Here is a 17,142-nt window from a genome sequence, read left to right as displayed (position 1 = left end):
GGCATCACTGTCGTCAGTGGACATGTCGAGCGGCCACTCGGAAACCATTAGAGGTGCAACTAAAATACAGATGTGCACTAGTAGGTCTTGCTCTTACAGAGGGGCAATCCGTCATCCCACATGAACGCCATGCCATAGGCGAGTGTGGAAGCCATATGGAAAGTATACAGGGTGCTTACACAAACATGTGGCCGCATGTACACACACACACACACACATACACACACATACACACACACACACACACACACACACACACACACACACACACACACACACACACACACACACACACACACACACACACACACACACACACGCATACATTGTAAACCCTTGGACACACTCAAAAACTCATAAACACATCCTTAAAGAGGCCTCTCCCTCTCTGCTGAAGCATCATTGCAGGGCTCACAACTCTTGATTTATCCTGCTGTCTGTCTGGCCTGTGAAGGCTCTGCCAGGCCCCCAGTGTCTTCTCCCCACATCTGGAGCAGATTGACCTCATCACGGCTGACCCCAGATCAGACCGGCCACCTCTGCACCAAACTCATCCCCTCATATCTGCATCCAGCAGCAGCTGGCCTCGGTCCAGGCGATCGTGACTCTGGCAGATGCACATCATCACTTTATCTCTTCAGATTGTACTCTCCGTCCTTTGGCAGCTTCTCCTGCTCTCTCCTTGCACTCAGTCTGTTTCTCTGCTCATTTGGGGTCTCCTGTTCTGTCACTAAGTCTGCCATGTTGTTTTTGTCTCTCTGCCATTGCTCCTCTGATCCGATCGGTCCATGCAACTCATTGTCATTGTCTATCACTTTCTGTCTTTCATTTCACTCTTTCTTATCTTGATCTTTAGGTCTCTCTTTATTTTTTTTTCTTCTCCCCCCCTAACACACACACACACACACACACACACACACACACACACACACACACACACACACACACACACACACACACACACACACACACACACACACACACAGACCTCCTCCTCTGTGTCCCTCTGTGAGCTGGGCTTTCTCTCTGTGGTCAGTAGTTGTGAATGAGAAACAGGTGGTTGTAGGTAAGCAGGAGAATCAGCCAAACTGGACCGATGCTTCACTGCTCCACTGGTCATCTCCCTGCTGATGTGCTCCCATCAAAGGGCACCACCTCTGCACAGGACGAATATTACAGGCCAGTTGGCCAGTGGGAATATGAGCGGGACACGCGGGGGGGGGGGGCTTGGCAGTGTCCAGTTACCCTAAACCAAATGTGTCCTTTTCTTGTGCCTTTAAATTTCGGCTGCTTCTCGAGTTTCACCTGTAATGCGTTGGAGAGGGACGGCGGCTGCTTTATAAGCGCGGCGCTTGGCGCAGACGGCACTGTCTGCTGGGTGCCCTCGGTAGCCGAGCTCTTAAATTACTCACACGACCCCCTCATAGTGAGAGGAGAGCAGAGGAGAGCAGAGGCCAGGGGAGGGGAGGGGGGACAGAACAGAACAGAACAGAACCCACAGAGTGTTCTGGATGGGTTCTGTATGCTGAGGGGAAGAGAGAGGGTGAGTGAAGTCTACACTCTCTTATACATCCAACACACACACACACACACACACACACACACACACACACACACACACACACACACACACACACACTCAGCATTTACAGGGTGCACTGGGAGTGTGTGTTGGAAAAGGCAGGGGAGGGCAGGGGAGAGTGAGAGTGAGAGGCTGGAATTATTTCCACCTGGAAGTGGAACTTTAGTGCTGTGGTGAGGCTCTAATAGAACTCCCAATCATTAGCTTTTTCCCTTCTTCATCCTCACCAGGACTCCTGAGAACAGAGCGCCTTACAGGAGGTCTTAGTGGAATCTGCATTCCCCAGCCATCTTGAAGGCATTAGAGATATGTGACTTTGGCAGTAACTAATCATACCGGCAGGGCACTAGAGAAGTGCACAGAAGCATGTGAGACCACAGAGTCTTCTTAGCACTGTCCTCCCTAACATACTTTACTGGCTTTAGCCATAGGTGTGCGTATGTGTTTGTGTGTGTGTGTGTGTGTGTGTGTGTGTGTGTGTGTGTGTGTGTGTGTGTGTGTGTTTCAGTAGATACATAACAGGTAATACAGATCTATTTGGGATCCATCTATTTTACACAAGTCCCTTTTCATGATTTGTGTTGGATCTGCTGCCTCTCTGGTCCCTGACGTCCTTTCCCTGACCACAGCAGGAGACTGTCACAAATCCTGGTCCCACAACTCCGTTCCCAGAACTGAGTGGCCCTGTGGCCTGCTCCAGCAGGCCTCTCTGTGTGTCGCGTGAGAGTCCAGCACACCACTGGACATTATTGTGGGTTTCTGTGCTTGGGCTCTTAATGCTGTTGACGTGTTTCCCCATCACGTATCAGAGGAGAGCATTGTTTGTGCCCATTGCCCAATCCCCCAGCACTCGGCCAGCAGCGATTGCCCAATGATTTGGATGTGGAGGGGAGAGTGAGAGAGAGGCCTCTGCTGCCCAGACATAGCAGAAGAGACATCGGGACTGATGAAGCCACTTCCTGGAGCTGCCAGCTCTGCCATGTGTGTGTGTGTGTGTGTGTGTGTGTGTGTGTGTGTGTGTGTGTGTGTGTGTGTGTGTGTGTGTGTGGAGTGACACACACACACACACACATATGCACATACACAGAAATAAAGCAAGCTAATGCACGTGTACTGTTAATCCAAACACATGCTTATAAAGACCCATACACACATAAACACAAGTTCATGTGCTTTTCAAACACACACATGCACATTAAGTAATGGATGCACACAAACAGCGTGCTGTAAATATAGCTCTCTTAAGAGTGAAACTGTAAACATCCCCCACTGAGCGATTTCCAGTCCATTTGTCTCGTGCGAAGTTGAACGCAGTTCAAGGAATGTGCTGGAGAGGAGGGCCGCACATGGGCAGGCATCATTCCCACAGATTTATTCTACAACATATTCAAGCAGTGTTTCTCTTTCTCTCCCTCTCTCTATCCCTCTCTATCGCCCTCTCTCTCTCTCTCTCTCTCTCTCACACACACACAGACATTCACTCTGTTTCTCTTTTTCTGCCTCTGGGAAATGAAGACTGTAGTGCTATTGCGTCATGTGTGTACACTATATTGTGTGTTGTGTACATTTGCTCTCTTTTGTAAGAGTAAAAAATTACTTTCTACAAGAATGCGAAGCCTTAGACGAATCCCAGTAGTCTCATTGACGGCACAAGTAAAAAAAAAAAGTGAAATTTTGAGCTCGACACGCTTGAAATGTTTAATTTGAAACAGAACTGAGCCTGACAAGACGGCCGAGAGGAGATTGTTACAGTAGAAAGAGCAATTAAAATGACACCTTTGAATGTTTGGAGAGGTTTTGGAAGCCTTACTTGGAAGCTTTAAGAGCAGAAAAGTCTTGCCAAGTTATTCCAGAAAATATACAGTATTTGTTGTGAGTCTAGTTGCAGTCTCCTTATCTGACCCTCCACACGTTTCCTCTCTCACACTTACGTTTGTTTAAAGGTGAACTTCAGCTACAGCAACTCTCTAACAATTTCCCCTGAGCACAGTATTCATTAAGTAAGGTTAATTTGATGTAGTTGACTCTGTAGACAGGCATGTTGTGACCATAGCACCAGATGGAGATTAAGACATCATCACATTCAAAGCAGGGAGGTTGTAGGAGTAGTAAGAAAAGTGAGCTTTGTTTTTTGTCTTTTTATCTCAGTTAATAGTCAAAAATCAGAGACAGTAGTAAATCCTGAACATTGTTTATTGTCTCATGATGAAGGTACCTGGGGACATCTACTGTAGCTATATAAGCTAGAGCTACACAAATGCCTCATCACTGTACCGGTACATACTATGCTATAGCCATTAGGGCTTTTATTTTTCTAAGTTAGCTGTGATAGGTATTTGCAATATGCCTTGTATGGATGACTTAAATGGTGATGTCAATAGGGGTTGAATTACCAGATTGTTTTCATGTATATTTGTATTTCTGTAAAATGTCAGAAAAGTTCCTTATATCTGTAATACAACCTTAACCATGTTTAGGGCTCACTAACATTCTGTTTGACTGTAAAATCTCTTATCAGGAATTTCCCAATTTCTCAGTGAAACTGGTTGGGCCCCCCACCCCATGTTTTTTGAAATCAGTAAAAAGAAAGTGGCTGGTTGGGGAAAACCCTAAACTGTTCAAGCACTGTACTTTTTTGCCAATGCCTGAACCACACACTTGAGACTTCACTCCGTCACTCACTAATCTAAACATGGACACACACACACACACACACACACACACACACACACACACACACACACACACACACAACCTAGTACACAAACTCATATACTCCATGTACACAGATGTTTGCAGATGTTTCTCGTTAAGTTTCCTGTAATTGGCTCTTCCCAGCATCCTGAAATCCCATGTACTGTATTGTGTCATGGTGTGTCACAGCCAAATGAGTCCGATCAACATGCTCCCAATGCCACAGCCCTCACTCACTCCCATTGGTTCGACCTAATAAACAAGACTGTACATTTCTTAGAAAATGCTTTGTGCTAGAGAAAGTGCGGCTGACATTTCTCCTTATCCTCATTCATCTTCAGTATGTTACAGTGTGTGGGGAAAGACATGAGCAAGAAAAACACACTAAGCCTGTCAGAGTCACAAAGAGGAGAAATAAACACACACACACACACACAGCGCTGGGGGCATTATTGCACCATTTACACTCGCATGGCAGAGAGATATAAACCGAGCAAAGGAGAAACGACACTCGATCAGAAACCCCATTGAGCAATATTTATATGGATGTTGGTTTCCTTATTTTCAGCCCAGGTCTTCATCATTAACTTTTGGCACCAAGCCTCCAGTGGGCCTAAAGTGCTGTCAAGCCTTTCCTGCATCTCATACATAAAGCTAGTGCTTCATGCCTCACAGAGCACAGATCACCTCTCTCAGTAGTCTGTCACTGAGGCTCCTCTGGGAGAGGCCCAGATAGTTTCACTAAATGCGTCTAGTTCAGAGGGAAGACAGATATACTGCTCCCACAATAAGGGGGCTAAGAGGGAGCTCCTCCTCCTCATCCACTCCCCACACCTCCAAACACTGAGCTGGGCTGATATCCCAGCGGAGGAAGAGAGAGTGACCCAGAGATGGGCCTCAACTACGCACGCCAGCAGAGGGAAAGAGAATGACCCAGAGATCATGCATGCGTGCACCTACTCCCAAACCGTCAGGGCTTGGGCAGTGTTCATGCCTCCTGAAGATCCAGCCTCAGCATCAGGAGATCCAAATGATCAGAATATGATCCACAATGGGACTCTGACATCATTCCCTATGTGTTTTGTGTCTTTCTCTCTCTCTCTCTCTCTCTCTCTCACTGTCTCAATTTCTTGCTGTCCATCTCTGTCGCGCTTACTCTCTTTACTGGCCGACAGGACCTGGACAGTCTGCAGATCCACTTAGAGGACGTTCGCTTCTTTGACCTGTTTGGTTACAGTGAGGAGGATGGCAGCTGGCTCTGCTTCATGTGCAACAACCCAGAGAAGGCCACAGGTAAACACACAACACACTGGAGAAGAGGAGAAAAACACTAGCGCTTTAGACCCCTTAGACCCTTTAGAACCTTCTGCTACGGGTCTGTCACCAACATGGGGGTCTGTCATAGTTTTTTGGCTCTCTTTGTTCCCCTCTGTAAACATTTGCAAGCATTCATTTTCTCTATGAGGAACTAACAAGCAAAACATGATTCTGAAACAGCACTGAGAACTGAAACAGCGCATGTGACTAATCCACATGTGTCATTTTGTTTGAAGCCTTTTGAAATTTGTCGTGTCCAAAGTTGAGAAATGTGAAAGTGACTCAAATTTGTTCATTTAGAGAGGACTTTCAAGGAGACCAGAGACCATTTCATGCCCAGTTTAACATTATTCAGTAAAATGATTCATTTACCTCAAAGTCTTCACTGCCTTCAAAGCAAATATGGGTTCTGTCGACCTGCCAGTGTGTTATGAAAGAATAACAGCACTATCTGATCTCTAAATGCTGAGGGTAGAGGGTCATCCAGTGTCTTAGACATCAATCTCGATGAGGCCTGTGGTCCCATAGTCTTAAATTTGGATTGTGCCCTGGAGACACACTCTGGCAGGCGCACACAGTGGATGAGAGTGCTAGAGAGCATTCATTTTAATCATTCATATGCATCAAAGGGCCTCCATTATAATCATGGAGAGTTCAAAGGGATCTCTGTCGGATTTGACCTGTGAGCAAAGATCACAGGTAAAGGATAAGTTTGAGTCATAATAGCGTTTGTGTGTGTCGTTGTGTGTGTGTGTGTGTGTGTGTGTGTGTGTGTGTGTGTGTGTGTGTGTGTGTGTGTGTGTGTGCAGCATCAGGGTACCAGATGCTGCAGATTCCTCCACTGATCACTGATTCTCCAGACTGATTGGAAAGTCTGTGTCTGTGCATTAAGTGTGTAAAACTGTTGTGGAACTCTGCGCTGTGTGTGTGTTCCTCCACACTGAGCCCTATTTGTTCCTTAATTGCATCTGTTTTGGTTCACAGTCTCCTTGAGAACGCAGATGTTGCTCCTGGTGGCTTTGCTGCGGAACGGCATCAGATCCCTCACAGAAGGGCCTTTTGTTTGAGCCCCCAGGCGCAAGTTGTTTACCAACATCCAACGCGGTGAAATCAGATTACTCAGAAATCTGTTTTTCTTTCTTTCGAGTCTGTTCTTCTCATTTACGGGACTTAAATTATGAGTTTGACGACAAAATTTCCTCGGTGTGAGTCTGGAGTCCAGACTTCATTTTGTGTCTCGAAAACTGCGCCTCTCACTGTGCTGAGGTCAGTTGCATCTCCTATCCTGTGCCAAACCGCTAATAACGTCCTCCCTCCATCAGATAACTGAAGATTACTCAGACTAGTGTCTGTCTGACGTCCTGCCTTACGGTAAAATGAGTACCCCGCTCCCCCCTCCCCCACGACCTCTCAACCCAACCGAGAGGTGAGTGCTGCTCCAAACAGCTTCCAGTACGCTTTGTTTCAGATGTTTACTTTACGTTTACCTCATCAGGTTCTTATAGGTTAGTCAGAGTCAAATGTTCTGCTACTGGATGTGTTGGCTTGTTCTCGGTGTGTGATGTCTAGTGTGCTCCTCGGTACACCCAGGGCTCTTCCCAGGGTGTCCTCACCCCTGATGTGTTTCTTCACATGATAAGCACACACAGGCACCATAGTGTGTGTTGGGCCACCATCTGCTGTGTGTGTTTGCCATGCTGCCGTTGTGCTGAAAGTGTAATGATTAAGTTAAGGTAAGCAGTGAGGTAAGCTGGCCTGCCGAGTGTTCTAGATAAGTCTGCAGGCTTCACCAAACAGCTGTGGGTCTGGATTTTGTCAGGTCCCAGTAGCTGGAGAGGACTCAGTACAACACAGGACACGGCAGTAACTTTTTGACCCCATTGTGCGCACAGGTTTTTGTTACAGTAAAGTGAAACCTGAGAGCTCTGGTGTCAATGTGCAGGATTTTCATTTTCTTTTCAAATTGAGGCTTGAGTGAGAATTTAGGTGTGGACATAGCTAATTCACTAGCATTCTGTAGCTGGTGCGCACACATACTTATGGAAGACAGTGTGTACACACACACACACACACACACACACACACACACACACACACACACACACAGACAGACAGACACACACACAGGCTCAAATAAAAGAACTGGCAACAAATTGTTTAGATCGGATGACCTCTCAACCACCCATGCCATCCATGGTTTACTCTCAGTCTTTCCTCTCAGGCTCCGATAGTTCTCTCCAGTTTCTCAGGCCCAGACGGGGGTTTATTTGGCTTTGAGTGGTGTATGCTATAGGCGCAGGGGCACAGCACAGCTCCGTCCTCTGAGACAAGCCCTATATTTGGAGATGTAATTGGCTGCAGTCGATCACAGCCCGTGCTGGGAGGTGGGCACCTCTGCTACAAGGGGGTCTTGTGAAACATCTCCAGGGGCACTCATTATTTTCTTATCAGCTCACTGGTTCTTATCTCCAAAATCTCTGTCAATCTTTTGGCTCGGCGAAGCACAGCTGATTTTCACAAATGAACTGGCAGAGCACCAGGGTAAAGAACACTTGATGATAGTAATTACTGCACTGAGTATCACTATAGACTCTTGAACCCATTATAAATATTGTATCGAGAACCAAATATTTGTGTAACATTTTGTAGGTGTGCACTAGACATAAATCACTGAGGAAGAATATTTACTGAACTTGTGTTGGGGAACAGTGAGTCTGTTTTGCTAAAGCAATAGCTCTCAATCATGTGTGTGTGTGTGTGTGTGCGTGTGTGTGTGCGTGTGTGCGTGTGTGTGTGTGTGTGTGTGTGTGTGTGTGTGTGTGTGTGTGTATGTGTGTGTGTGTGTGTGTGTGTGTGTGTGCGTACTGTACGTATGTGTGTGTGAATGGGTGTCTGTGTGAGTAAGTGGGAGCCAACAGTGCTGAGAGCTCTCAGCTCGTCCAGTGCGGTCCATCAGACAGAGAGAGTGACAGAGCCCAGGAGGAGAGCGCCGACCCTGCTGTACTCCGCCAGTGGATTAAGTGTCTCCTCGCGTCGGAGCGCCTCGTTCAGTGCAGCTGTGTGTCCATCAGCGGTGTGCCTTTGGTGTGAGGAGATGCTGCTGATAAGGCTGACAGGGAGATGTCCCGCTTCCCTCTCCCATTTCAGTCTGGAGGGTCATATCAAAGGCAGGGATCACGGCGAATATCCCTGTGAAATTGCTTTTCTAATAGAACCCAGGCAACGCGCAAAGCTCGGCCTGTCGTTCGCGTCCTCGTTGTCTGGTTGAGAACAGGGGCTTGTGCATTTTACAGATCTCCTCAGTGGAACTATGAGAGGACCAAAGCTAATTTCTCCATTACATACGAAAACTCTCCAAGAGCCGAACATGAGCATTGTGTCATTTTATGCACGGTTTAATGAACAATGACCGCATACCGCCTTGAGTTAAGTGTTTCGACTTCATGAGCAAAACTTGTCCCTGGCAAATGGAGGGGGAGAACAAACAATAGAAGGCGAGCGGCCGGACAAACTTTTATAGACACCGGAAATTAAGTTACGCTGAGAACACGAACCAGCGGCCAAGGTGTGAATGAGGGGCCAGTGAAGGCTACCACAACAGAAGTCGCTCGTTAGACCCTGTGGGTCTGTTTGTGTTTGTATGTGTTTGTGCGTGTGTGTATGTGTGTACGTGTTTCATTCTTTTAGAAATGATTTCAACATTTCTGGTCTCCCCCAGCCTGGGCATGGCAGAGTGCTTTGTGTATTTAATGGAGTTTGTGTAATGTTTTTACTCAGAATCAGGCCTGGGCATAGAAAGTAGGCCTTGGAAACTACTCGCTGAGCTTGGCAGCGACTGACCATGACAGAAGTCCTAATATAGTGGTTTGTTTCAGTGTGTATATTTGTATGCCATGGTTTTTAACCAGGGACCTTTCCCCAGGTTTTTCGTGTCTGTAGACAAATGGAAGACAAACTTAAGCTAAAACCAAAACAAAAGCAAAAAATAACTGAACTCTGAATGGAAAATAAAATAGGAATAAGCAGCGATCCACACTACTTTTGATTGTGCACGCCAAGAATCCAAATCCACTTTGACACACTGCATCTTAACCCTGTTCAGATCAGCCAACACACATCCACATTGCCAATCCTCTGGAGCCTAACTGCCCAACTGCACCCCTCCCCACCCCACTCAACCAAAACACACACTAACACACACACACACAAAGTAAAAACACTGTCTTCACTCAAGTGTTTCTAAAACTTTTCTCTCACACATCCAAATGATGACTATATACCAAGATGCAGGAATATAGCATTTGTTTAGAATTATGCTTTTGTAAGGTTGACACAGCACTCAGAAACACAAGACTTGGATGAACACTGCTGAAGGATGTGTAGACCTTCCAGGAAAATGATCACTAATGATTTAGAATGGTTGATATGTGATGTGTTTTATGTGATAGTCAATGATGTTGTGACTGGATCAGAAACAGTCCATTGGTCTAGTAACGGTCCACTGATACATCTGTTTTTTTACTGTAGAGTTTGGTGTCAGGACAACTTTCCCACCTCAGCACATAATGGATCTGCCTTCCATGACTGTTATGTTAACACCCATTTGAGTTGAACAAAACAATCTGGCAAGAATTCCTCTCTGAATATTTTTTGACAGAACTCAGATACATAGAAGCACATGAGTATCCCCTGCAGTTTCCGGTCCTCAGTGGTAGTTTGACCAGCGCTGTGCGTGAGGTCCTCACAGTGGTAGTTTGACCAGCGCTATGCGTGCGATTGTTAAATGTTTACAATACTTTGCTTGAGTGTTTTGGTTTGTATGTGTGCCATCACCATGGTGGTATTTATGGCATATCATGTTGAATCTGTACATTTTACAGTAAGACTTAAAATAACTGTAATTCCCAGATAAGGATTAAAAGTTATCCTTAAGCCTGGAGGCCTTTTTATATCCCTGTATTGCTCAGGGAATCATAGAGGGTCTAGGAAAAAACCTCAAATGTCCATCTCCTGAATTATGCTTTTACTCAGCAAATATGCGGAACCCCTCTGTTCAACATTTCAATCCATTGGAGAACGAATTGAAAACTGTTTTGTAATAACACTAAATATATTTAAAATAAGAAGTAATGTGCTCATAGTATATGTAATAGCAGGTAATATATATTTTTTATTTTCTGTTGTGTTCCTCATAGTCTCTGCATTGAATATGACGTAGGGTAGGGTAGCAGGTCAGACATACTGGATAAAGCCCTTAGGGGTCACTACCTCCATCAATCACTAGAGAAAACATGCCTCAGCAGAATCATGTTTTAGAACTACACATTAGTTTATGTAACATATGTAAGGGTCTGACAAGTTCAAGCTTTATCACCCCCTCCTCACCTCACCACCAGCAGCCTCCCAATTCCCACTGGAAATGCGCACTGAGTTATAACTAGCTAGCCCTGCGCCATCAACCCCATGCAGAAACACATGTGCCTGCTTCCCATTTGATTTGAGGCCTGAAGCTTGTTTTTTGGACCAGTGACAAGTCAAGAGAAAACAGGCCGTGCTATGTTTTCATTTCTTTCGAGCTGAGTAAGGGAACGCTCTGTAGCGCTGGGACCACCAGCCCACCTGGAGGGCTCCTAGCACAAGTAGGGCATCAGGCCCATACCGGCCATACTTTTCACTCAGACCTACCCCAGGGCAGTGAGCAACCACACACACACAACACACACAACACACACACACACACACACACACACACACACACACACACAAACACAAACACAAACACACACACACACACACACACACACACACACACACACACACACACACACACAACACAGTGAAGAAGCTAATATGGACCAGCAGTGTTAAGTAAGCCATCAAAAGCACATTAATAGTGTTGTGTTTGAAAGAACACACAATGAAGAACAAATGCACCCAGACAGTTCTGCATGAGAGACACTGTGGTCATGTAGACACCTGCACATGCTGAAGAACAGACCTCTGAAGGAAGGACTTGAGCATCTGTAATGTGCAGCGTACACATCGTGTAGTTCTAATGTACACACTCATACATAGCTATAACACTAACATGAAGAGCCAATATGCAAATAAATGTTCCTCAGGTATGAAAGCATTTCCCAAGAAGCTGTAGATATCTCTAAACCGTATTGATGGTTCACGTTTACGCACAGCCTGTCTGTTGTGCTGGTGCTCTTGTCTGGAGCTCTTTAATGTGTACTGTAGGTGTGATGTTTCCCTCTGACCTGCTCCCCTCAGTGCTGGGTCAGTGCCACTCAGAGCCCGGCAGCTTGTGGCACAGTCTCCCGCTGAGTGTTCTGTTCCGGAAACCTCCGGGGAGCCATTCCGGAGCAGAGCGCTTCGGTAATCACCAGCGAGCTCTCTCACTTCATCTGTCATGGTGCTATCAAAGGGGCCGCCGATACGTCTCTGCTTTACTCATGGCACCCCGCGCGGGCGAAGGGACAATGGGTCACTTTGTGTCGTCCCGGTCGGCCTTGGACCTTGCTTCCTGTTTAACTGGCACTGTCTGTGGTCCAGAGCAGCGTGGAACCCAAGCTGTGCTGTGAGGTGGGTAGGGGGGGGGGGGGGGGGGGGGGGCAGAGACCCCATTGTCTTATTCTCTCAATCAGAACAGCAATGTGATGTGTTGTGATTTGACCCCCCACCCACCCGTGCCCCCACCTCTCTTCACTCCTCTCGCTGTGTCTTTGAACCCACTCATCCTCCGAGGGGGTGAGTTACAGAGGAACACAGGGTCCTGTTCATATTCAGACGAGAGCAGACTGATGACTGCAGGGAATGTTGTTCCAGTTGTTGTTTGGGGTCAGGGGACAGTGATTTGCCCAAGTGAGCTAACTCAGTTGTGTTTTTCTCTTACTAAATGCAAATGTAAATGTAAATCAGGTTTCTCGGCCAAGTATACTTGCGTATACAAGGAATTTGGTCTCTGCATTTATCCCAACCGAGAATTAGTGAAGAGCACATAGTGAACACACAGTGAGGTGAAGCACACACTAACCCGGAGCAGTAAGCTGCCTTGCTACAGCGGCGCTCGGGGAGCAGTGAGGGGTTAGGTGCCTTGCTTAAGGGCACTTCAGCCATTCCTACAGGCCGGGGATCGAACCGGCAACCCTCCGGTTACAAGCCCGAAGCCCTAACCAGTAGGCCACGACTGCCCCCAGTCAAATAGGTGGAGTGGGCAGATGCATACATACATCTGTAGGGTGTTTGTTTTGAACATGTGTGTGAGTTTGAGAAGAGTAATGAAGTACCTACAGTATGTACAGTTTTGAATGATTCATACAGTTTATGACTAAACACTGACCATTTGGTATCTTTGTCTTTCTCAGTGGTGAACCAAGATGGCCAGCCACTTATTGAAGGCAAGCTGAAGGAGAAACAGGTGCGCTGGAAGTTTATCAAACGCTGGAAAACTCGCTACTTCACCCTGGCCGGTAACCAGCTGCTCTTCCGGAAAGGCAAATCAGTAGGTATCCCCCCTCTGAGAGACTTCAAAAGATCATCTGATGTTGCCCCGTTCTGTCTTTGCACACTCCCATTTCATCCTCACCCTTCACCACCCCTGCCCAGCCCTGAACCACCCTTGTCTGTATTTGTTAGTTTTTACATTGTGCACACTGGTCTTAATTGGATCATGATGAAATAGTGAGCGTAACAGCGGAAACCTCATCTTTTGATAAGGCCGGACTTCCCCGTAGGGGATTCATTTGGACCGAGCGTAATAATGTTGGACCCAGTATGGAGCCATGGGAGACACTCAAGGTTGCTGAAACATCATGAGTCATTTTTCTGAATAAGTTCAAGTGGAAATCAATACTCAAACAACTGAAAAAAAAGGAACAAACTAAAACTGGAGCCTGTACAGTACGCCCATTTTTATCAAACGCATACCCACTTTATGGTTCATGTTTGAAGCTGATTTTCATTCTGTGATTGGTTTGAACTTGAATCCTAAAGAGAAAATATTTATTGTACAAAATAGTCTTTGATGAAAACCACTGAGGGTTAACAAAAAAGTCTGCTGAGGTCACCTAGTCACCAGTGAGGTCTGAAACTGCCAAATAAATTGAGATTCAGCTCTTCAAGATCAAAACAATTAATTTAGTACCAGCCACAATGAAATTAGATCTATTGTGTTTCTATTTCATTTTTCTGTGCTTTGAGACTGTCAGTTCTATTTGGGAAATGTGTGATATGGTTGTTACCCTGATTACCCTGAACAGAGCACATGTTGTGAAACCATGTTGGTCACGATTTTTGGAAATAATCATTCCCGAGATTAAACCACTCTGCAGGGGCCTATTGACAGCGGACAAATAGTTTTTTTGTCCTCCATGCTTGCAGTTTTATAAAGAAAATCAAAAGTATAAATATATTCCTTTCTCTAAAATGGGATTTGAGGTTTTTGAGGTTTCTTGCCCAAGAGGTCATCGTAGCAAAATAAAGCTAGATTTCTCCTAGCTGTGAGAAAACTTCAGATTTGACTGTCTCTTTTGTTCTACAACATCTCTGCCCACTGTTTCTCTGCCAGGTTGATCAGTGCACAGTTTGCCACTCTCTTGTTAGCAGTGTTTTGTTTTATTTCACTGGCAGCGTGGCCTTGATGGTGCCATGTCTTTCAAGTGCCGATTCCCTTGTACTTTCCTCCACTTTGGACAGGAATGCCACACTCACTCCACAATGGCCCTGTGAAGTCCTTTGTCTGTTTCCCGAGCATTCCTCGTAATTGGGACCAGACAATGTCCCGTGCCAAAGTACCTTCAGGGCTTCTTGGCAAGTCAACAAAACCCAAGTGTGTTGTTCCAAAACAGCAAGAGAGAATAAGGGAGTCACCGAGACAGCAGGACCCCTGAAATCCCACCCCCACCACCCATACCCCCACCCAACCTCCAGCCCAAACCCCCACCCAACCTCCAGCCCAAACCCCAGCCCAAACCCCCACCCAACCTCCAGCCCATACCCCCACCCAACCTCCAGCCCAAACCCCCACCCAACCTCCAGCCCAAACCCCAGCTCCCACCGCAGTGCTGTGGGTGGCGGCAGCCTGCACTGCTCCGCTCTATAACCTGTGTGTGGTGGCAAGCAGGCACACCAGGCCGGCTAGTGCTAACCAGGAGCAGACCGTCCGCCGCGGCTGTCTGGGGAGGTGAGGATGTAGGCAGGCCAGCAGAGACGTGCGGGGGAAACCTCTGACCCCGGAACCCGATGGAAAGGAGGATATGGTTGCGGTCACCTCCTCCTCCTCCAGCTCTCTGCTTGCCATTTCACGCCCTCAGTCAATCACTGAGTCAGAGACAAACAGACAGACAGATCTATTGCCCTATGGGGCAGACAGACAGATCGATTGCCCTTTGGGGCAGACAGACAGATCTAATGGGGCGGCTCATTAAATACAGGGGCTTACAGGCTTTGGCTTTTTCATTTCCTTCCTTTCGCAGGCCTGTAATGTGGGGCATGTGCTTTACGATTTAATCCATAGCTCCAGAATATTGCACAAAGTATATGCATTACCTTTTAAGGACACAGCTCTTACCAGTGAGCTTTTGTGAGGGGGTTTTCACCAAATGAGTTGGCAGCCAGTTCCTAACTGAAACGGTCTGTCTGTGGTTCTGTTGGGGAGGTGTAGACTCAGTGACTATATAGAGTCATTGTGTAGACTAAAGTCGTGAGTGTTCTACTGACGTTCCCCTCTCTGCCTGTGTTCTCTCTCTCCGCTAGAAGGACGAGCTGGACGACAGCACCATCGAGCTGAGCAAAGTCCAGAGCGTGAAGGTGGTGGCCAAGAAGCGGCGTGACCGCGGCCTGCCCCGTGCCTTCGAGATCTTCACCGACAGCAAGAGCTACGTGCTGAAGGCCCAGGACGAGAAGCACGCTGAGGAGTGGCTGCAGTGCATCAACGTGGCCGTGGCCCAGGCCAAGGAGCGCGAGAACCGAGAGGCCACCACCTACCTATGACCACGGCCGCGTCCACCTGCCGCGCGACGCAGTTCAATAACCGAATGTCGTATCCCCTTGTTGGATAATACTGCTGTGAAACACTGATCTACTGACTCCAGGCAACCTCAGCAATTCAAAATAAACTGTCCTTATCACACACACGCACACACACACACACGCGCACACACACACACGCACGCACACACACACACACACACACACACACACAAGAAATCTCTGCAGCGACGGTCCTAATAGAAAAATGGTGCTATGTTTATCCTGAAATTACACAGTGTTTTCAGCAGGACTCCTCTCCAGCCACATATGGTCCTTGGAACCTAAACTGAACTGACTTGATGACTAAGCACAGGAACCATCTTAATCCCAGTGATCTGTCATCTGGAGATGGGCATGAAAAAAGTGCCTTCTTTGGCCGTCGGATGCGAACACAATACAGAACTGTGTCCTGAGGACAAATGCGTGGATTTAGGGGCATTAACGTCTATATTTTTAGCTGTACGCACAGTATGCTACATATGTTATTGCACTCACATAGCCCTGTGTTGTTGTTGGATAGTGTCCCTCATCCTTAGACCTCTGGAGCAATTGGTTCCACTTATCTCTGCTTTATGGTCTTGTATAGGCTTCAGAGAATCTCTCTCGTGATTTCAGAGGCTTGAGTTGCTGGCCCAGGCTTCCCATTGTCCCTGTGTTTGTCAGCCAAGGAAAAGACCATGTCAGACTTACTCTGTGATGGGCGACGAAATTAACTGTCTGGTGAATAACCTAGATGACAACTGTGATGCCTCTATTGAATAAGTCTGCTCATTGTTTCTCTGGATTATTTCCATGGAGCTCAAATCTTAGCAATAACAAAAATGTGCCAAGCAATTCAAGGATAATTCTAGAGGCTGACATTTTCCCTCATGCCATTCTTCCTATTCTTTCTTTTTCCATGTCACTTTTTGTCTTGTAAAAGGAAATAATGAATCAAAAGGACGTCTGTGAGCTGTATAGGAAGATTTTTGAATACAGCATAAGCGTTATGGACTTTCTTTTGATCAGTATATAGCAGGATCCTTTCCAAAACATGTGGGTCTTAAATGGTCCCTTCTGGGTTTTACATTGATCACTTGTGTCTTTGTGCAAAGCTCGTCTAATGCAGTAGATTGTGTCATTGACCAAAGAGGCACCTGGATGTGACTTTGCAGATGTTGCTCTGGTCCCGTTAACAGCGAGTCAAGAATGGCCCTACCTTTGTAAGCAGCTCATGTTCCCTGTGTATATTTTGTTTAAGTTGACGCCATGATCCAGAAGGACCCTTTATGTGGCGGATTGCATATACATCTGACACCCACTCACACCCTGCGTCTGACCCAGTTCCACTGCCAGTAGAACAGAACCCCACCCATCCAGATCCACTATCCAGTGTTCAAAAGCGCTGACAGCACCACACCACCTGGGCTGTTCGTTTGACTTCAGCTTGTCAGTGTTACCTTTCCCACAGTGAGACGAGACTGAGTGACAGGACTCCATGACCCTCTTTGTGCTGGTGCTGGGTCCAGTGCTGC

At 46.7% G+C, this 17,142-nt stretch overlaps 1 protein-coding gene across 1 annotated transcript in view; it reads left to right on the top strand.

The window, feature by feature from the left end:
- Window positions 1–17,027, top strand: part of veph1 (ventricular zone expressed PH domain-containing 1) — a 74,564-nt gene extending 57,537 nt beyond the window's left edge. Inside the window, exons 12-14 of the mRNA XM_076281985.1 lie at window positions 5,452–5,569; window positions 12,964–13,100; window positions 15,353–17,027. Coding sequence (XP_076138100.1) covers window positions 5,452–5,569; window positions 12,964–13,100; window positions 15,353–15,589 — 492 coding nt within the window. The 3' untranslated portion in view covers window positions 15,590–17,027. The remainder of the gene's footprint in view (window positions 1–5,451; window positions 5,570–12,963; window positions 13,101–15,352) is intronic.
- The last annotated feature ends 115 nt before the right edge of the window (window positions 17,028–17,142 follow it).

Source organism: Alosa pseudoharengus, unplaced genomic scaffold (genome assembly GCF_046254945.1).
Source record: "Alosa pseudoharengus isolate Yale_2024_CS ecotype anadromous, Long Island Sound unplaced genomic scaffold, YU_APseudo_1.1 YU_APseudo_1.1_scf_13, whole genome shotgun sequence".
NCBI classification, from domain to species: domain Eukaryota; kingdom Metazoa; phylum Chordata; class Actinopteri; order Clupeiformes; family Clupeidae; genus Alosa; species Alosa pseudoharengus.
Note: the sequence above shows the minus strand (reverse complement) of the source record. Positions and strands in the feature narration are given on the sequence as shown.